The sequence below is a fragment of the Telopea speciosissima genome, chromosome 3, assembly GCF_018873765.1.
Source record: "Telopea speciosissima isolate NSW1024214 ecotype Mountain lineage chromosome 3, Tspe_v1, whole genome shotgun sequence".
Lineage (NCBI taxonomy): Eukaryota > Viridiplantae > Streptophyta > Magnoliopsida > Proteales > Proteaceae > Telopea > Telopea speciosissima.
In genome coordinates, this window is record NC_057918.1 from 31,708,636 (window position 1) to 31,730,597 (window position 21,962).

Below are 21,962 nucleotides of genomic sequence, written 5' to 3' on the forward strand. Positions count from 1 at the left end.
AATGGAAATGGATTGGAGGAGATAGAGGGGACTCACAAGTAAAAGTGTCGGTGGGTGATTAAGCACCGTAAGGTACACTATTTTGGCTAGTTTTGAAATACCTATCCTGATTCTGATTGGTTTTGTTCAACAAAAGATGAGTTTTGTAATTTGGTAAAGTGAAACTTAATTTTATGTAGTCTTATAATATTTCAAAGAATATTCGATGTTTGAGAAACAATGTAGACTGGTCATGCCTCAAATTTTTACATTGAGATTGAAGGTTTCCTCTCATATGTAGGTAACATCCTCTCATATATGTCCTTGTACCTCATACCTGGCAAATTTGAATTTAGACTGATACTTGACAGACGAGTAGAAGATTGTGAAATCCCCATATACACAAATTTTCAACCCCACTTCAAGTCATTTAATATAAAATTTAATACATTTTTTAATGAAATGACAAATTTATCCTCATAAAAAAAATGTAAAATATACTAAAAGCACAAAAAATAATAAGGTTACAAAAAGAAAATATATACTGAAACGTTGGAGGACAAAACTCTTCTGCTTCCATGGTGTCAAATGATAACTGCGCTTTAGAAAGCAATGAAAGTATTTATACTAAGCATAGTATTTTGTTCATGATGGAGTGGCAGTCTAGAAACAAAATCTTGGGTCACAAAAATGTCGGGAATGGTTAGATGGCTGAAATTTTGTGAACAGGCAAAACCCTAAGATCATCTGTTCACTTGTTAAGTATCAATCAAAACAAAGTTTACTACTCTAAGGAACTGTTTGTTTCGACATAAAAAGGCCAATAGTAAGGGCACTATTTTACATTGCCTCCACTTAGCTATTGGACATCAAATACTAGTTCCTAATATAAAAAATAGGGAGGGAAATTGACCGCACTGCCCTTTGAAATTAAAAATCCCACCCCTTTTGGATTTTCTGTGTACACGTCCATTGGCCTGAGTGTTGGTACAAGGGCTACGCAGCCTGGCAGTGATCCCCCTACCTCTTACATTGTTACTAGTTAAGAAACTCTTTACTTAAATATTGGGTATAAGTATCCAACAACACCAGAATGGAAAATTGGACCAATGAGAGGGCAAAAGAGACATTCATTTAATAAAGGATTCATATTTTGTCAAAGAAGATGTCAGTATTAGCGCCGACTTAGTATGTGAGGGCAAGGGAAGGAATCCCTACTCCGGCATCGTGGGGATCATTTTCCCTTAAATATTTGACATACTTTTTTTTTTCCTTCCACTTTTACCTATTTTATGTTAGAAGTCAAACCAGATCCTTGATCAAAAGTTCCACAGCTAGTCAAATTAATAGTATGATAGATACCCTCTCATACTCTATTCCTTGACCATGTCCTTGTATACCAACCATGTGACGTCCCCTCCTGTGCCCCCATTGGCTTGGCGCAGGGGATTCCATTCCATACTGCCAGTGTGACAATCCCATGCCCCAATTAAGAATATAACATTTAATATGCCCCCCCCCCAACAAAAGAAAAAGAAAAAAAAAAAAAAAAAAAACTCATTTCAGATTCTTACAGTTTCTTCAAGCCTTGAACCAAACCATCAGCATCCCCACCTCCCAAAATGAATAAATGAAAAAGTATTAAGGTACCAACGAAACCAATTATATACTGCCCTTGGCCTCATCCCTTTGGCTACCATAGCATTAGCAATGCTGAAAACTTGGTTTTCACAATCTTCAATTCCAAAATGCTGCCAGCATGTCTCCAGAATTTGTATTGGATTTATGCACTTCATAAGCAACGATAAATGTGGGGCAACTTTGATTTTGATAGGAATGCTGTACAGAAAAAATTAAAACATACGTTAGCCAGACCTTATCTGAATAAAATTTAGATCTTGTTGTCACCAAGTGGGTGAACTAAGAAATTGTAACGTTATTTTTTGTCTTATTCCTAAAGGTTATTTAATATAGAAGTAATCCTGTCATTCACATGGACACATGGACAAGATATATATGGAGAAAGAACGCTATTTGGGGCCTCTGCCCCTACACCAGACACGGGGGTGGGCGAAATGACCACCACGCCTCCCCCTGAAAAAGTGGAATTTCCTCGAACGTGGCGGTCATTTCACCTGCCCTTGTGTCTGGGCACATGGGCAGTGTACTGCATGCCCGGCCTTGCACTAGACATAGGACCGCACCCTTAGGAATTTCCATCTTTCCATGGGGGCATGACAGTCATTTTGTTCGGCCCTGTTCTAGGTATAGGGTCACACGGGACCAGGTGACGTTCTTTTATATATATATATATATATATATATCATATCATACTATCATACCATATTATAAATGTAGAAACTCAAAAGTCATGGCAAATATTTTCATACCAAAAATACCCTTCAACAATATCAATAAGCCCAAAAAAAAAACCCCTCAATTAATTGTTATAATTTTGAAAATACCCTTCATCAATTATTAATTATTAATTGTTATAATTTTCAGCTAAATTAAATTCTTCCTCCATTAATAAACCCCCCCTCAATGTTACATTAATTATTCTTTTATAAAAGTTAAGGGACCTAATAAACCCAAAATTAGGACCAATCGTTTCCCTACTCAATTTTCTCACGTTTTTTCAGATAAATTCAATAAGAGATAATTATTATTAATTATTAATTAGAAATTAATATTTAAAAAGAGAGTAAGATAATCCCATTTTTCGTTGAACAATCTATAAAACCCCACTTTTCCATGTATAAAATAATCCCATCTTATCTTACCAAAAAAAAAAAAAATTACAATATTATCCATTATTCCTTGAGCAATCGATAAACCCACCCTCAATTAATTGTTATAATTTTCAGCTAAATTCAATTCTTCCTCCATTAATAACATCTTATCTTAAATATATATATATTATAATATTATCCATGATAACCCCCCCCTCAATGTTGCATTAATTATTCTTTTATAAAAATTAAGGTACCATTCATTTCACTACTTAGTTTTCTCCTGATTTTAAAGCTAAATTCAATTCTTCCACCATTAATAACATCTTATCTATAAAAAAATATATACATTACAATATAAAAGAAAATTTGGATTATTCTAATGTTTGTTTATATTAACAATTTTATTATTTAAGTAAAAAATCTAAAATGTTGGGTGTTCATTTCGGTGATTCATACATGAAAAAAATCACGTGCAACTTTACTAGTATATATATATATATATATATATATATATAAGGATAAGGACTCATGTACGGACCGTGCATGGTGCACATGGATAAAACCCCTTTTTAAAATGCCAAAACCTTCTATCCCAAAAAAAGTAAAGCCAAAACCCAAACCCCCTATATTCGAAGCTTTTGATTTCTTTCACCAAAAACAAAGCTATTGACTCCAAAAGTGGTCGTATAAAAAACCCTTCCACATTTATTCTCACAGGTTCAGGAACGAATTTAATTATCTTGTAGGTTAAACTAACAAAAAGCGCATGCATGCGCATATGTACACACACTGACACATGCACCCTCGCATCAGTGAAATACATGTTCGAATCTACATGATACACTTCTACCCAAAAAAAAATCTACATGATACACATATCAATATTCAAAGTAAAAAATAAAATAAAAGAGTGCATAGCTCCTAGCATTCGCTTAACAATGCCTTCGTACAAAAGCAATAATATGGGAAATAAAAAAATCTATCAAATGGTGAGCGTATCATATCTAGTAAACATATACGCATAATGCCACAAAACATGACAATTAGCAAATTAGATAATTACATAATCAAGGAATCTTATTCACAGGCTATAAATCTAGCATACTCCATTTCTCTCAACCATTCCCCACCCCCCCAAAAATAAAAAAAGTTTGTTTCTGTTCAGAAAGTGATAAAAAAGGAAATCAACTAAACCCACATTTCAGTGTATTTAACTAGTGCTCCTTGAATTCAATCAAACAGTTGAAAGGCTTGACAGCACCCGCTCAAATTTTCCTTGGAAGTGCTACCCTATTGTTAATGGCGTACCTTAGTACTACTTGATGTATTGCTAACCTTAGTAGTCATGTGTGTTCATGGTAAGCACTTGAGCTTGCAGATATGCAAGTGTTCTGGCAACCAGGGTGTCTTCTATTATCTCTTTGGAGGAACTTGAACTGATAAAAAAAGGCATCTAAGTAGTATAATATAGTGGTCCATAGTTCTCTATTATGTGATGGTGGTATATATATATTATTGAATCCATAACCTGAAGAGTTTAGAGATAGTCAAATATCAAGTATGCAAATGGAGAAAGCCCAACTGAGAAAACTGGGTTAGGACCAAAAGCCTTGCCTAGAGATTTAGGTATTGGATGCCAGATTTTGAATGATAGTGAAACGAAGTTTTGTGTAGTTTATTTCTTATTTGTAGTTCAATCTGTATGAAGCTTTTTAAATATCACGTGGTACCAATACACTTCATCTAAATGAGAGAGAAAGAGAGAGAGAGAGAGAGTATAATAAATATGAACAATAATTATCTGATCCAAGAACCTGAAGAAACAAATACATGTTCCTGGCATGATTTTAGAAATCAGATCAAAATTGAAGGAATCAGCCAACCCTGATTCCAATTAATGCTGATTCCTGCAACCTATATTGGAATGGGCCATGAAAGTTCTTTGATCTTCATTGCGGCCTTTTTTTTTTCTTTTAGTCAGTAAACTACTAGAAAATCAATGGAACTTATGTGTTGTAGCAAGATCTACAAGTCTTTTGAATAACAAAATCCAAAAAATAAAAGATGTGTGGAAATCTTTTACAAATTGGAATTGATGGAGACCGGTCTCGTGTCCACTTCCAGAATTTTAAACCTTGGGTCTTGGTGACATTATTGCAGTTTTATCCATACAAATTCCATCTTCAGATAATTAGCTATAGCCTCTCAATGCCCAACTCAATTCAACTAAGCTTGACCCCAACTAATGGAATGGAGTTGGCTACACAGATCCTGTTTCGCTTCAGATCTGTTTAAAACCATCGTTTGTTACCAACCCAAAGTGATTCCTATATATTCTCACTGCTTCCCTAATAATTTGCAGTGTGCCCCTAGGTCTTTGGACTCCTCTAATCTGTTTCAAATCACTACTCCTTACTGATGCAAATTAACAACCCTTTCTACAAATGCCCATATCACATTAAATGATTCCCCTTCAAATTATCTACTATAACGCCACTCCTAAATCACTAGATTTTTTTTTATAGGAAAAATCATTTGAATTTTTTTGTCCATTATTTCATCTTTATATATATTTTTTAACTCACCCATATCAACTACTCTTGTGTTGTATCTATGCTGCCCAACATATGCAATTTTATTTTCCATTTAATCTTCTTTAACTAGTATGCAAAAATAGAGAAATTTCCTGATCATTTGACAATGAATGGTCAGTTCATTATCTGAACGTCTTTTCAATCAGTTTTCATTCAAACAAAATCCTGTATTTAATTTTTTCTCTTAAACCAATGATGTCAGGCCTCTTATTACACATTCTGGGATCAATTAATTGTTGAACATGGCATATAATGGCAGAAAAAGTTTGTAGGTAATACCTGAGACATTGCATTGCATGTTGACTTCTACGTACCACCGAAGTTTTTGTCTTCAAGCTCCATTTTGCATATTGAATATTCCCTCTCAGATAATAAAAATTCCTGTAGAAGAAAAGGGGAGTTGGGGGGAGGGGGGAGCAGTTTCAACATTATAAGCTAACTTTCCACATGTACAGACTATTTTTTTTAATCTTAATTTATGGTGTTCCTGGAAAAGAATTTTGATCCCCCATGCCTCTTACTTTTTGTGGGTGCAGTGTTAAGGAAAATGCTGTAGGATGAAAATTGGGCTTTGATTAAAAAGTGCAGGTAGGAGAGGACACAACCATCATTTCTCACATACAATATGGAGGAGATACTTTAGTTTTTAGAGCACCATTGTCATGAAAAAAGCATATTGTCTATCGTATATATTTTTTAAGTGAATAAATAAATATATTAAATACCGAAGAACAGAAAAAAAAAAAAAAGAACAATTCAAGGCAAAGGTGCCACCAAGAGGCACTAGGCCCCGGACAAAGAGAAAAACAACAGGAACAAAACATCAATCCAAGGATTGCTGGAGAATCAAAACTAGATCACCCCAAAAGGAGCAATAACAAGCACACACTGCGATCTTCCAAGGAACATCAGATTTTTCAATCGGCTGAGGAAGAAAATAAGGGGCAAACCTAATACGGTGACTCTTCCTCCAATGCCAAGTAGAGACTTGAGTGTCTTCCCAATGAAGCTCCTCCTCTCTTTTGCTTCAAATCTGACGCTTCCTCTAGATTATCAACATGATGGATCACCTCCTCAATATGCTGTCAACTCTGGATCTTCCACTTGAAAGCTACCAACTAAGAAGGCAGCATGCCGGTCTGAAATACGAAGCAATGATTTTCCCTCATCTGACTCCAAACTGGCCCAAACGGAATGTGGTTGTCATCCACATTTGTAACCCAAGTCACATCATCAACTGGTTGAACCAAGATATCAATCACCAAGGTTTCATTGTCGGGATCACAATACTCTAGAGATTCATCTTCCCCATGCAGAGGGGGCTGGTGAGAGGGAGAAGGCTTCTTCTTGTTCTTTTTCTTTTTCTTGAACTTAACATCATAAGCAAACAACAAATCTTCGGCCCATTCTTTCAGCCTTGTCCTCCATATCCGAATGTGCCATCACAATGGCCTCGATGGAATCCTCACTGACCTCCATAGAATTAGGAAGTAACACACAAGTGTCATTCAAATCCAAATGAGGAGTATTACCAACTCCCTCTTGATCATCTTAGATGTGTACACTTTCAGCTTAAAATGAGTAGAGGAAGTACCAAAATTACAAAAGATTTCACTTTGTATTTTATATTCATCTCCATTTTATGGTATTTTGTTAAATTTTTTTAAACTTTGAATCAGAATTTGAGCAACTTTCCTTGCTTAGGTCAGACTAACATTTGTCATTGGGATGTATGTGGACTCCTCTATCACGTGGACTAACCCATATACTGTCAAGTTACAAATAGTGAAATGTTATATACTTCACCAGACATAGTGACGGGGAAGAAAACCCATAATATATAGGGATATTCTCCTTTTCTTTTGTTTCAAATTCTTTTTTTATTTTTTTATTTTGGGTGAATAAAAATTTCATTACTAAAAGGAAGCAGCCCTCAAAAAGGAGGGAGGAAAACAAGAACCAGTAGCAGAAGCTCAAACAGGGGAGCCAGCTAGGATAAGAGAGAGAGAAGAAAGACCCTAGGAAACAACAATTAGTCTGTTCCTTGGGGTGTCAATACAAGAAGTAGGAGCAACCAAACTAAGCTTAGATTTGATTTCAAAAGAGATGGACTCCCAAATCTGATTAGCAGATCTGGATTTGGAGGTCCATTTCCGAAGATTGCGCTCCATCCAAATGTGGCTGATGGAAGCAGAGAAAGCCATCTTCCCAATCACGTCACAAAGAGTAGAACCACCAAAGGTCATGTCAACCCAAATCCATTCACGATCAAAAGGGAGAATCCTCCTATTTCTTGGCCAGCATTTGGAGAGGATCCCTTTCCAGATAGAGCGGGAGAAGGGGCACTCAAAGAAGAGATGGTTTGAATCTTCAATCGCATTCCAACATAGGTCACAATTGGGAGAAACCATAATGTGGCGATGTCTGAGGAAAGCTTGCGTTGGGAGGCAGTTGGAGAAGACTCTCCAAGTCGTGAAGCTGTGCCTAGGGATGTGGTGTTTGAACCAGACAAGCTTCCTCCAAGGAACGAGCAGGAGCCAAGTTCTAACAAGATCCCAAGCAGATTTGGAGCTGAACTTACCCAAGGAACTAGGCAGCCAAGAAACACAGTCATCCCTTATGAAGGGTCTTCTGGAAATAGAGGGCAATAAGTTCCAGATAGAGGTTAGAGCTGGAGTAGATGAATTAGGGGGGTCCCATCCGTCGGCATTAAGAATATCAGCCACCAAGGCATTTCTAGGCAGCCCAGAACCATGGATCAATCTAGGGCTGACATGATGTATCAGATTCCCAAAGGATGCCAGTGATCTAACCAAAGCTGAGTGGAGTTCCCATTACCAATGTGAGTTTGGATAGAGCCAAGAACCAAGGGTCGGATATCCATAATTTTGCGCCAGGTCCAAGAAGCATCAGAAGATATATGGACAGTCTAGATAGAGTCAGAACGGAGAAGGCCTGAATATATCCACTCTACCCAAATACTTTTTGCGTTGGACACAATCTTCCACAACAATTTGATAATACCGGCTTGGTTCACATCCTTTATCCTTCTGATACCCAACCCTCCTTCCACGAAAGGATGACACACAGAGTCCCAACTGATAGGCCGAAGGAATCTGGTAACATTAGAGCCTTTCCAAAGAAAAGAAGACATGAGTGATTCCAGAGACTTGATGATGGAATGAGGCAGCCCATAGATACCTGACCAATAAATGTAGGAGGCTTGGAGGACAGAGTTGACAAGCACCAGACGACCCGCATAAGAAAGAAGTTTGCCCTTCCATAGTTGAAGCCGTTTCCTTATAAGATCCAGCATAGGAGTGCAATGATGCGTCGAAAGTCTTGCCGGGATCAAAGGCAGACCCAGATATTTCACAGGAAGCTGACCAATACTGAAACCACAAATATTCTGCAGACCTTCTTTTACCTCATCAGGAACTCCAGCAAGGAAGAGAAGAGACTTGGTGGGGTTGATATGAAGCCCGGATAAGACTTGAAAGTGCTGCAAACAGTTCATGATGGACTCAAAGGAGACTATGGAGGCCTTGGAGAAGATCATGAGATCATCAGCGAAAGCCAGGTGAGAAAGCTTGAGGGCTTTGCATTTGGGTAAAGTGGAGATGAGATGCTGGTCCGTGCATAATTGGATTTCCCTGGATAGAAATTCTAAAGCTAAGGTGAAGAGGTATGGGGATAAGGGGCATCCTTGGCGCACACCAACAGTAGAGGCAAAGTAGCCAGCTGGGCTGCCATTAACAAGCACAGAGAACCTGGGGGTGGAAATGCAACAGCGAATCCAATGGATGAAAACCACAGGGAACCTCATCTTGATCAACACATTTGCAATAAAATCCCATCTCAGAGAGTCAAAAGCTTTATGGATATCGATCTTCATAAGAGTAGCAGAAGAGTGATTTTTTCTTTTAAAACCTCGGACAATCTCATTGCAAAGGAGGATATTATCAAAAATGCTTCTACCAGGAATGAAGGCAGACTGATTTTGACTGACAAGCAGATCCACCACCTTCTTGAGCCTCAAAGCAAGGATTTTAGCTATGAACTTGTAGATGAGATTGCAAAGGGAGATGGGCCTGAAGTCTGTCATCACAGAAGCACCCTCCTTAGGAATGAGGCACAGAAAAGTATGATTCACCTTAGAGATCTGGTTGGGGTTGAAAAAGAAGCTTCTAATGGCTTTGATGAGGTCCTCCTTTATGATGTCCCAAGCTGCTAAAAAGAAGCCCATGCTAAAACCAGCAGGTCCAGGAGCCCGATTCAGCTTAGTGGAATGGACAGCGGCAATAATATGAGAAGGGTTGTGAAAGGTTGGGTTCAGATGTTTTGGTTTGGGTAAAAAGTGACAGGTTGTGATATAAAGCGATGGGTTGGGGCGTGATGGGATGGGATGGGATGAGTTGGATTGTGAAAAGAAGGGTTGGTTAGGGCTGTGATGGCATAGGCTGGGTTGACGTGATGTTGGACTGGGCTGGGATGAGCGGGTTGAAGTGAGGTTATGATGTAGATCCACACACAGGGCTGTATTACAGCCACAGGAAGAAAGGAAGGAGGTAGCAGCTGAACCGAGGTTCAGTTTTGGACCTATTTGAGCCAGCCGGCTGGGCTGGGTTTGTGCAAGCTTGTACGAGCTATTTTATTGTTCATAGTTATTTTTAACTAGTTATTTCAATTCCTAATAGAAGTGGGAATTGAGGTTATTAGTTGTTTTTCATTTCAGCAATGTGATACTCCTACTTGTGATAGGAGTTTGATTAGGATTTGCTTTGAACCTTATAAATACAATATAAGGGCTGTTCAGCCTCTTATTATTGAATGAATTGAAATTATTGCGTGCTGCTTAGCCTTGAGAATCTGTGAGAGTCAGATTTGGATGAGATACCCTAGTCTGCGATAGGCTTCTTCCCCCTTCTCCCCTGTTCTACCACCAGCTCTGGGTTGTAATTGAAATCTGCTAGATAGCTTCAACTTCTGCTGGTGTTTATCTTCTGTTGTCAAGAAAGCTTGTTGTCCTTACCTATGGTTTAATTCCCAGCTACAGATAAGAATTAATCAGAGCTTAATTTCAATCTAAAGCAGCCTGCGGCATACTCTGTTTTTGGTCTATTTTCAGCCCATAGTAGATCTTCAATTAAATCCAAACCCCTGCGCTGTTTGCTGTGAAACTTTGGGAGCATAAAGCCTAACCTAGGGCCTCTACTCGACCAGCTTTTGGCGGCATTCTGATTGCTGGTTAGTGTGCTAATTAATTCTCACTCCAACTCGGTGAGTTGAGGATCATATTCCTGGTCAGACTAATTACTCCCTAATTAACAAGTTGATCTGTGTTAAAGTTTTTTAAGGGTTTGATTGGACCTATCAAGGGTAAGACTTGGCTGGAGTTTGGGGAAATCCTATTGGTTTGATTTGATTGACTCTTCGTCACTGTTCATCTCGGATATCCACTCTAAGTCAAAATTTTCAAATTACTCCCAATTTACTTATCCAATCACTCTCATCTTTTGAAGGGTGTTAGTACTCATCGTGGGGGAATGATCCCTTGAGTTTGACCTTCATCTGAGAAGGTTGACTTTTCTGGTGACCGTGTTGACCTTAAGTTGACTTTGGGGTTATGGGTGTGTTTTGAGATCCTGTTTGCGAGATTAGTTCTAGTATATTATCACAGGTCTGGTCTTGCACCAGGTTAGGCTGAGATGGGCTGACTCAGCAGCAACCAATGAAGGATTTAAATCGTTTAAAGTAGAATCTTGCCCAATACCTTCAGTCACTATTGAATTCCTTTCCCTTATTCCTTTCAAGTCACCTTCTAAATCATCAATTGCCTCATCAATATCTGGACAAGTAACAGAAAATGTTGGAGGTAAATTCTTTGCCTTATCCAAACCCTTCGATTTAGAGACAACTCCACCAACTAAAGACGAAATCAAACTCTTCTTCACAGCTGCACGACAGTCAAGAGCATCTCCCAAAACCTCCACCAAATCTGTTAATGACACCTCATCAACATTTATGGCATTCAAATCCTCCAAATCTTCAAGAGCATCAAATCTATTCCCACAGATACGCCAACTTGAATTTTGAATTACTCCTTTTGATTCGATGCCCGTATCACTGGGAAATACACCTTTTTATTTGAATTTTGATTCATATTTTGAAAAAATTTCACCCTATCACTAGTACACCTTTCACCTTCCATCACTGCTAGTGGAGGAGCACCACCACCAGATCCCGGCCTAGCAGGTAAATCTCAAGCGGAACCACTCTTTGGCTGCCAGACACCCTTCACACCAGGCTTCATAGGAACACCACATCGATCAGTCAAATGACCAAATAATTTGCAACTGGTACACATCGGTGGCTTCAAATCATAACGAACCTCCTGATGAAACATCTCTCCATCTTCATTTTGAATCTTAATAGAATTCTTCCAATCTGAATCAGCTTAAAGTTCAACACACATCCTGGCAAAAGCAAGCCTTTCTTTTGTCTTTGTTTGTTTATCAGCGAACAACAGGCTACCCGACACACTACCAATGATACTAAGTCCCTATGACCAGTAATTAAATGGGAGATTGGGGAAGACCACCCAAACTGGGACAGAACTAAAATTAATGAATGGGAGTGGCTTTATTTTCCTCCGAGTTAAAACAAAAAATAAAGAAGCCATTCTCCAGTAAATTAACATCCACATGACCAGCTAAATGCCATTGTTTCAAAAGAGTAGATTTCACATACTCAAAAGAAGGGCGTCGCCCAATGATGTGTCCTACCAGAGTGTAACAATACCAGGAATTAACAACCAGACGACCAGTAACAACACAAGAGAGGGAGAGAAGAAGAAGAGGGAGTGACTGCCAAGAAGATCAGCAATTGATAACTTCAGCAGTCCTCCCTACCGCACTATATACATTTATCAACAATTACATCACGAAAGGAATAGATGTCCTTGTGGTAGTCAAAAGATAGAAAACAACTAAACAAATCCTAGCCTAACTACGAAACAGAAATCTAATCTACTTAGGAAATAAATAAAATAAAACAAGAAACATAACACAACTAACCATGATAGGGACACTCCCCCAACCATGGTGCACAGTTTAACGCTTCCCCCTCAAGCTGGAGCATATAAGTCGCCCATGCCCAGCTTGAAGCAGCCTTTCCAAAAAGTAGGAGCAAATAGAGGCTTAGTAAATTCATCACCAAGCTGATCAGTAGAAGAGCCAAATGGAGTTACAATCAGTTTCTTCAAGAGGACGTTTCTCACAAAATGACAGTCAACTTCAATGTGCTTGGTTCTCTCATGAAATACCGGGTTGCTGGCAATGTAGATAGCAACTTGGTTATCACAAAAACACCTTCATAGGTTGAGAAACCAGAAATCCCAACTCTTGAGGCAACAATCTCAGCCACATCAACTCGGCTGCAGTATGAGCCATAGCTTGATACTCGGCCTCATCACTGGATCTAGCCACAGTTGTTTGCTTCTTGCTTCTCCAGGTGACGAGATTGCCACCAACAAACGTGCAAAACCCTGTGGTAGACCTTCTATCACCATCAGCACCAGCCCAGTCAGCATTAGAAAAACTACCAGAACAACACTGATGAAGACGATAAATGAGCCCCTTTCCTGGAGCTCCCTTTAGATACATTAAGCTACGACAAACTGCCTCCCAGTGAGCCTTCTTTGGTGACTGTATAAATTGACTAATAATGCCAACAACAAATGATATGTCCGGTTGAGTAATAGTGAGACAAATAAGTTTCCCGATTAGTCTCCAAGACCGGTGTTATCTTCAAAGTCTTCACCATTAGTCGTCCCAAATTTCTGTAATGTAGTACTAGATAGACAAAGGTCTACTAGGAGCCAGGTAAAATCAGAATCTGTAATCTGCTGGCCGATTGGGGCAGAAATGGGGATTCAGGTCAGAATTAGGGCTAAGTTTAGGGTAATGGGATGAGGTTTTATTTAGTAAAGCTAGGCAGACTTTAGGAAGCTAACAATGAGGGTTGATTGATGTTTAAGTGGAGAATTAAAAATCAGAAGAATTAGGGTTAGGGTTTTGGGTTTTTGGGAAATAGGAAAATAGGTGAAATTAGGGTTTAGGATGAGAATTTGGGTCAGGGCTTTAGGTCGAGTGTTCAGGGCAGTGAGGGGGAGCTTTGGTTGTGATTTGAATGGTTTTGGGTGGCTAGATAGGTCTAGGCAGTATTTTAGGGTTTTGGGTTTTAGTATGGTTGAGGAGAATTAGGGTTTTTAAGGGGAGGATGGGATTAGGGTTCAGGACGAGTCGAAGGGTTGCTGAGAGCTGTGGCAGAAATTTGAAAGTAAATTGATAGGGGGAATTGGGCTGAACAGGAATTTTAGGGTTTATGGAACTAGGGTTTAATGGGGAATCGATTAGGATTAATGGAGGGGATGGTAATGAGGATCGGCTGGCTTAGGTTGGAGGAATAGAGGAAGAATGTGATACTGAAACAGTAATTTACTTACTTGTAATGGAAGAACTCCAATGGCAGCAGCTTGGAGAAGAGCTTGAGCAGGACCCCCAATCTAGAAGATGCAAGGAGTCGATCGGAGTCCACCAATCCCTTCCACTTTGATATGACTCACAAGGTCTCCTTGATATTAAATTACTCACAAGGAACACTCTCAAAGAGCAAAGCAGCAGCATTCTTGGCAGCAAGCAGAGAAAACGATTTTTTTTTTTTTAAAGTCTGAAAATTCTGTGGGGGAGCCTCCCACATTTTATTAAAATAGGCCTAAGGGCCTGATTCCTAAAACAAATCTGATTCCCTCTCTCTTCAGAAATCGTGGAGAGGTGGGAATAAACAACTTAAAAGCAATTAAAACACCTGAAATCTAAAAGATTCCTAAGTAGCCAATAGGATATAAGATCCTAACCGCCAATAGGAACATTTCACTTAAATTGACCCAAGTATGAACCGGTTCAATTAAGTTTACAATTAAACAGAAAAACAAACTAAGTATAGAATGCAGAAAATTAAAACTAAGGCTAAAATAACTAAGTATAAAACTAGTCTAAGGCTCCAACACTAAGCCCTATGATTAGAGCAGCTTGTCTTCCTTGCGGATGCTTGGATCTGCATCATTCTGATGTGGGTCCATAGGAGTATCAACAGGTTTAGAGGCAAGCATAGTCATCAAGGCATCGCTTAGGTGACCACGTTGGCATCCAAGCGCCTTGACAACTAGTGTCGCCTTGGTCGCCTAGGTAGGTGTTTTGGTCGCCTTGGTGTTGTCGCTATGTGCCTGGGCCCCCTCCAATGCCTTGGGTCACCTAGATGCGGTGACAACTATGCGGACAAGAGATCTAACACATTTTTCTATGTGATAGACTAATTCTTTTCTTACTCTGTAGGACTTCAATGCCAAGAAAACACCTAAGGACACCCAAGTCTTTCATCTGAAAATGTTAATGTAGATAAGATTTCGCCATTGCAATCCCAGATGGATCATCCCCAAATATAATAATATCAACTACATAGACAACGAGAACAACCACCTTAGAGCCCCGACACTGTACAATTATTGAATGCACCGAGTAACATTGGGAAAAACCACAGTGAGTAACAATGTAGCTGAATTTGTCGAACTAGGCTCTAGGTGACTGTTTTAACCTATAGATGGCTTTGTGTAGCTTGCATACTCTGTCAGAATTCTCCCCAAAGCATCATACTCAAGAGGTTGCTCCATATAGACCTCTTGTAGATCACCATATAGTAATGCATTTTTATATCCATTTGATACAAGGGCCAGTCCAAATTCAAAGCCAAAGAAATTAGTACACGAATAGAATTTAGACGAGCAACTAGAGAGAAGGTTTCAAAATAATCCACACCATATGTCTGGGTATACCCCTTTGCTACCAACTGGGCCTTGAGGTGTTCAATGGGGCCATCTAGATTGTATTTTATGGTGTACATTCAACGACATTGCACTAGATCTTTACCTAGGGGCAAATCCACTAGAGCATAGTTCTAGGTCTTGCCGAGATCGTGGAATTTTTCTCGGTTTCAACAGTTACCGAGTCGAAACCACTATCAAAATAAAAAAAATATACAAGGTTTTGGCCGAAAATTCGATTTAATTTTTCATATCGACGATATTTCGTCTGAAATGATACATAGCCCATTCTTTACATACCCAATATCGATGAGACTGAGTCGGAATTTCATCTTGGCTTCTTAAAAATTCCAGAATCATCCCTTATTTATGTCAAATATCATTTTAGTAAATGATAATTTACTTAGGATGTTATTCCTTAATAAGCAAATATCCCTTATTTGAATCCAATAAAAATAGTTAAAAAATGAAATTCCAAAAGGATAAAAGTCAACCCCCCCCCCCCCATTCAAGAACAAAAACTGGACTTCCGGTTTTTCTCAAATCTAAAAATTTCATAAATCTTAATATGATAAAACAGCTAGAAACCAAAAGAGCGGCAAAGTAATCTTTTGTTTTGGTGTCTAAACATTTATTTACAATCAAGGCGATTTTAAACAACATTCTCGTACACCAAATAAGGTTTGACTAGAACATAACTCCTTCAATATAAATCAATCTTGGATTTGTTAAAAAGCGGGTAATGTAGTCCTAGATAAACAAGAGTCTACTAGGAGCCAAGTAACCAGGACCTTCCAAACAGCTGGCTGATTGGGGCAGATTTGAGGAATTAGGTCAAAACTAGGGTTAGGCTTAGAATAATGGGGTTGGATCGTATTTAGCAAAGCTAGACAGGCTTATAGGAAGCTAACAGTGAAGGTTTAATGATGATTGAATGAAAATTAAAAAATTAGACAATTAGGGTTTCGGGTTTTGGGTTTTGGGGAAAATAAGAGGGATGAGTTTTAGAGTGTAAGATGGGAATTCAGGGATGGGCTTTGGGTCGAGTGCTAGGGGTAGTAGTAAGGTGGTTCGGCTGTAATTTGAGAGAATTCTGATGGTTGGATTGGTCTAGGTAGGTTTTAGGGTTTTACCGGAGGTGAGGGCGATTAGGAATTTGATGGAGGAATGAGGCTGCAAGCTGGATCGAGTGTAGGGTGTGGTAAGGGGGGAGGGGGGGCTGCGATCCAATTTTGGTTGGATTCTGATGGTGGGTTAAGGCTGTGAGAGGTTAAGAGTCTAATGGATAGATGGGTGTTAAAGGGAATGATAATAGAGATAGATGGGGTTTAGGTTGGAGGATTAGAAGAAAAAAGGCAATGACTTATAATAACAGCAACTTACTTGACAATGGCAGATCTTCAAAGGCAGCAACTTTGAAGATTGAAGATGGCTTCTCCCGATCTACAAGATGCAAGGAGATGAGAAGAAAATCCTCCCGGTCTACAGACACAAGGAGTCAACAGGAGATCCACCAGTCCCTTCACCTTGATATTACTCACAAGGCACACTCTCAAAGGAACAAGGCAGCAGCAACAATGGCAGCAAGCAGAAACGATTTTTACGATTTTTTTAGAGTCTAAATTGTGGGGGAGCCTCCCACGATTTTATTAATTTATAATATGGCTTAAGGCCCAAATCCTATTACAATTATGAATCACTCCCCTTCTTAAATCGTGGAGGGGGTGGGACACTTAATTTAAAAGCTAATATCTTAAAAGATTGCTAAACTACCAATAGGAAATAAGCACCTAACAACCAATAGGAATTAATCACTTAAATTGAACCATGGTCTGAACCGTTTCAATTTAAGTTTACAATTAAATTGGAAAAAAACTAAGGCTCCAAATACTAGGTCCTAATCTTAGGGCTTCTTCTTCTTCTTGCGGATGCTTGGATCTGCATCAGCGGGTTTTGTGCTCTACCCAAACAAATCCAAGTTTGCTAAAAATAGGCTGTCTTGCAACTTTCATGGCCTATTAGGTCATATGGCCACCAAAACCTGATGCAGGAGCAATTCCTTGGACCGGACTAAACCCGTTGAGGGATCCATATGAAGAGGAACCGGGTCCCAACCTTGTTCTGGTTCAGTAGGATATTTAAGATTTATTTTATTTGGCAAATACATGTAATCTTTTATTTTGGGTAGCTATTAGAGAAATTCACAATTTGAGTTTTATTGAGTTTCTATTTTTAATAGTCTAAGTTTTAGGAAGTAATTAGGAGTCTTTATTTTTGGGTATTATAAATAGCTGTGTAACCGACAATTGGAATGGTAGATTGAATAGAATGAATTGAGTATTGAATTGTGAGTGCCTGGCATGCTTGTGCGAGCTTCCACCCCCCCTCTTCCTACTCTCTCTCTCTCTCTTCCTCCTCTTCTCATCCTTCACAGCGAGACCCTGTTCCCTCTTCTCCTTATCCTTCTATTCTTCCTTCTGTCTTTTCTTTTCCACTGGTTTTGTATTCTTCACTGTGGAGCGACAATAACAGATTTAAAAGAAACCCATTGCTGACCCTTTGTCCCCAATCGATTGACCATAAGTTTTGGGCTGTTGAATCATCACCCTATGGGGATTCACACGCAAGAGACTATGCCCAGAAGCTTACCCTGCTGTGAGAATCAAGCATTTGTAGAAACCTGCAACTGTGAAGATCACCTGGTCTGGTTTCAGATCTGTCCAACCGCTCTATTGTTTCTTATTCCAACTCGATATGGATCTCATTTAGGAGTGCCAGTACAAAGGATCTTGCCTTAGTAATTTCAGGTCGACTGGATTCCTATCAAAGAAGTTCTCCTCTTTGAATCAAATCTGGTTTCCGCCTCTGGTTTGTGCTAAAGGTAGGAGAAGTTACTACCTTTCCACGATTTTATCTTTGAGTTGTGATTCCTAAAATACCCCTTCCTTCCATCCTTATTTCTGTTTGTCCCTATTTTCATTTTAGTTCCAAGTCTGCCCCTCCCGTATTATACGTTACCTTTCCCTTGTGTTCTTTCCTCTTATGGTTAAACTTCCATCTATATACAGAATTGCCATTACACACATCAATTGAGTTCTTCATTAGTTGGGTGGGTCCACAAGCGATCGGAACCGAGTTTTCAAACCCCTGATCTGCATCAAAACCAAGGACTGAAAAAGAATGTTGTGCATGTTCCTGAAGGGGCCAGTGAAGAAGAGTCAGAACATGTTGAAAAAGAACGTATGTTTTTGAAGGGCCCAGTGATTAAGAGGCCCGAGAGTTTGGAGAGATGACAACCCACATGAATGTTGTAAGGTGTATGCTCACTCAATCAAAGACTGAGGATGATTGGCGAAGGACCGTATCTCCCACACTTACACTAAGTGTGGGGATAAAAAATGTAAGGTTATCACAGACAGCGGAAGTTGTATGAATGCAGGTTCCCAGACTACCGTTTCTCGATGAGGTCTTAAGCCAGAGCCTCACACACATCCTTACAAGGTTGCTTGGTTAGATCACACAACCATTCCTATTACTCAGCTTTGCTTAACTCCTTTAAAATTTGCTGAGTATCATGACATTATTTGGTGTGACGGGTTACCCACAGATGTGGCACACATTTTATTGGGAAGACCTTGGTTGTTTGATCTTGACGTGATTGTTTGACTACAAAGGGAAGAAGATCAAACTCAATCCCTCCCAATCTAGAGAGTTGAAAGCAAGAGGTGGTAAGGTTGACACTGCTCAAGCCAGTCAAAAAAAGCCTTTGCATATCCTTAGTAGGCAACAATTTGAAAGAGAACGCAAAGATCAAGAAGTGATCTATTTCCTAGCATCCAAAGAAGTAAAAGAGTACTCCCCAGATGTTCCATTAGAGGTCTCAAGAGTGGTTACAACTATACTCTGAGTTTAGTGATGTCATCCCTGAGGAGTGTTACCAGATGAACTTTGTCCCATGAGAAATTCAACATGCAATCAACCTCTCTAAGATGGTTCACTTCATACCATGGTCCAAAACATCAGGTGCTTCACATATACCCAAACTTTTCCTTACGGAGGTTGTAAGACTCCATAGTTTGCCCACGACCATGGTGTCTGATAGGGATGTTCGGTTCGTGAGTTATTTTTGGAAAAAACTTTGGAAAATGTTGGGAATAAAACTACAGATTCTTTATTTATGGCTGTACTTTTTAACAATATCTACATGTATGCTGAGATATACAAGTTGGATACCCTTCCCAATCTTCCTACCTTTCAGTTAAGATAATTCTCTAAGTTTCAAACCTGTCCTACACCAAGAATCCTCTACTTTTTTTGGTTGGACAACTAACATCCGCACGGAGTGTTGATCAATACCATAGTAATATCTCATCTTGGAGGGCCATTTCGGCCTGGCCGAAATTTCCAAGATACCAAGATTTCGGTGAATATTCGCCGAAATCTTGTCCTTTTCGTGTGAAGATTTGGTTGGCCGTTTCGGTGGGTTTAGGTCAAATTAAAGTCTGATACTTCATGGAAACCTTGTTTTAGGCTATATTAACATATTTCAACTTTCATATTGCAAAAATAGTCACCCAAAGTAGTGTTTTGGATTTGCACCCTTAGTTGGCAGTATACGGTCGAATCCTAATGTATATCTACACATTGTCTAAGTACTAGAAGACATCATAGGCAAGTAAAAGAAGTAAATCATACAAACAAAGAGTCAATGAGTCATAGAATCAAGTACATAATTTGGATGTCAACACACTTTACTAATACAAGTGTCTACTAATAATAATTACTGTGACATGCAGGATAGATCCCACTCATGGTCCGATGGAGCCGACGAGCATTTTCTCTGATAGTAGGACAATTGAATGCCACATCATTGTCTGGGAGAAGAAATGGGTACAGTCCTCAACAGCTGCCATGTAAGCACAAAAAAGCACCAAGGAACGAAATTTCGCTCAGCAGAGAGCTCTTGGTCGAAATTTCGACCAAGAATCACCAGACATTGCCTTTTTATAACTTGGGTTTATAACATCTCGGTGAGATGCTACAAACAGTCAAACTTTTGACATTTTGCCGGAATTTCGACCGAAAATTGGTCTTTTTTTATTTTGACATGCCATCTCAGCGATAGATTTCGGTGAGATTTAGTACTATGATCAACACATGTGGAAACAGAATCAGGGATCAGGTATGACTCGGGTCTTTGACAGAATGGTTGTGATCTCTTCCATCATTCATGAAGGTGCTTGGTGAGGTCCTGCAACCTCCCCCAGCTTGATGGAGGCCTAGCAAGTGTTATTAGAGATAGTTAGAAGACCAAGAGGGAGTGGTGATCTTGTCACTTGGACAGCAACAGGTTTGGGTATGTTCTATTCCTAGGCTTGGAACCTATTGAGATCTCAGGCACCCAATATCCCTTGGTATGGTCAATGGTGTGGTCTGGTTCAAAGGTTATAACCCCTCGCCACAGCTTCATGGTGTACCCTCTCCCAGTCTCTCCCAACACAATCTTTCCTCCACCTGTTCCTGTTACTTGTGATAAAAGGCCCCTGAGGATATTCCTCACTTGTTTTTCGCCTGCACATTCTCCTGGGAAGGGTTGCTATGTAGATCCAGGCCAGCAAGGAGAAGGATTCTTAATTTTGACAGGCAATGGGGATGGGTTAGGAGAGCTTCAATGGGAATGGTGCCTCGATACTATGGGGAAGCTAGGTTTTTGTGGAGCCATCTACTATGTTAAATTGGAGAGGAATGGGAGAAGGACATAGTTGTCACGGCGGTTAGGCGACCAAAGGCGGTGAAGAGGGTCAAAATTCAAGGCGACACCAACTAGGCGAACAAGCCGTCCAAGGCGCCTGGACGCCTAGGCGACGGCTTGACAACTATGGAGAAGGACCAGGAAATCTAGAACAACTCAACAAATCTAGGGCTCTAATCTCTATCTCCTTCGAAGTACGGGGCAAGCTTGATCTCCATGCTGGGTCTTGCTTGGATTCCCCTAGGAATTGGCATTTAGTTCTATCCCGGCATCTACCTATCCAACTGCACTCTACGGTTAAGAATACTCCTGGAGGGTAGTTCCTATTTGTTGTTTTTTCTTTCCCTCTTCTTTTAGCACCCCTCTTTTTGGGGACCCTTCTTGTATTCTTTCCAGCTCATTGCAAAAAATATATTATGCATCTAAAAAAACGTGTAGAGCTAACAATATAAAGAATGTAGGAGTTGAAAGAAAGTTTGTTTTGAGTTAATTACACTAATTATTCTTAGTAATGATTAGAAAATTTTTTATTTTATTTTTCTTAGTTTTACTTCACTTCACTTATAATAAAATGGGGCCTAAGTAATCACTCACCTGTAATTGATGCTGACTAAACAAATGTAGCAACCCAGAATCAGGGCAAGCAACTAGTTCAACAAGCTCATCATGGCTTTCTGGGGGATCAAGTGCCTCCACAAGTGAGATAGAAACCTGCAAAGATGGCAAGAATATGGAAGATCACAAGTGACCATCCAATGGATATATAATTAATCTATTCGGGAAGTTTTGGTTATCACAAGGGATTAGATGCAGGTCATACATAAGTAATAAGGTACCTGCCATGCCAATGAACAATCTTACCTGCATACATCGAAGAACAACCTCTGGAAGACAACATCTACGGCAAAGGCCCCGCACAATGTGCGTTGCTGGGCCTTCCAGAGAACCATCCTTGTTTGAATACCAAGCATCCAGCCGAGATATCTCCATTGTAACTCCAGATTGAAATCGAACAAGCTCAC

General features: G+C 39.5%; 1 protein-coding gene across 1 annotated transcript in view; it reads right to left on the bottom strand.

Annotated features, from left to right (window-relative positions):
* Positions 1 to 1,786: 1,786 nt before the first annotated feature.
* The window catches only part of LOC122655638 (nuclear pore complex protein NUP107), a 118,700-nt gene continuing 98,524 nt past the window's right edge, over positions 1,787 to 21,962 (bottom strand). The window contains exons 22-25 of the mRNA XM_043849890.1: positions 21,802 to 21,962; positions 21,535 to 21,651; positions 5,588 to 5,689; positions 1,787 to 1,818 (exon numbers count right to left, since the gene is read on the bottom strand). Of these exons, the coding sequence (XP_043705825.1) occupies positions 5,615 to 5,689; positions 21,535 to 21,651; positions 21,802 to 21,962 (353 nt within the window). The 3' untranslated portion in view covers positions 1,787 to 1,818; positions 5,588 to 5,614. The remainder of the gene's footprint in view (positions 1,819 to 5,587; positions 5,690 to 21,534; positions 21,652 to 21,801) is intronic.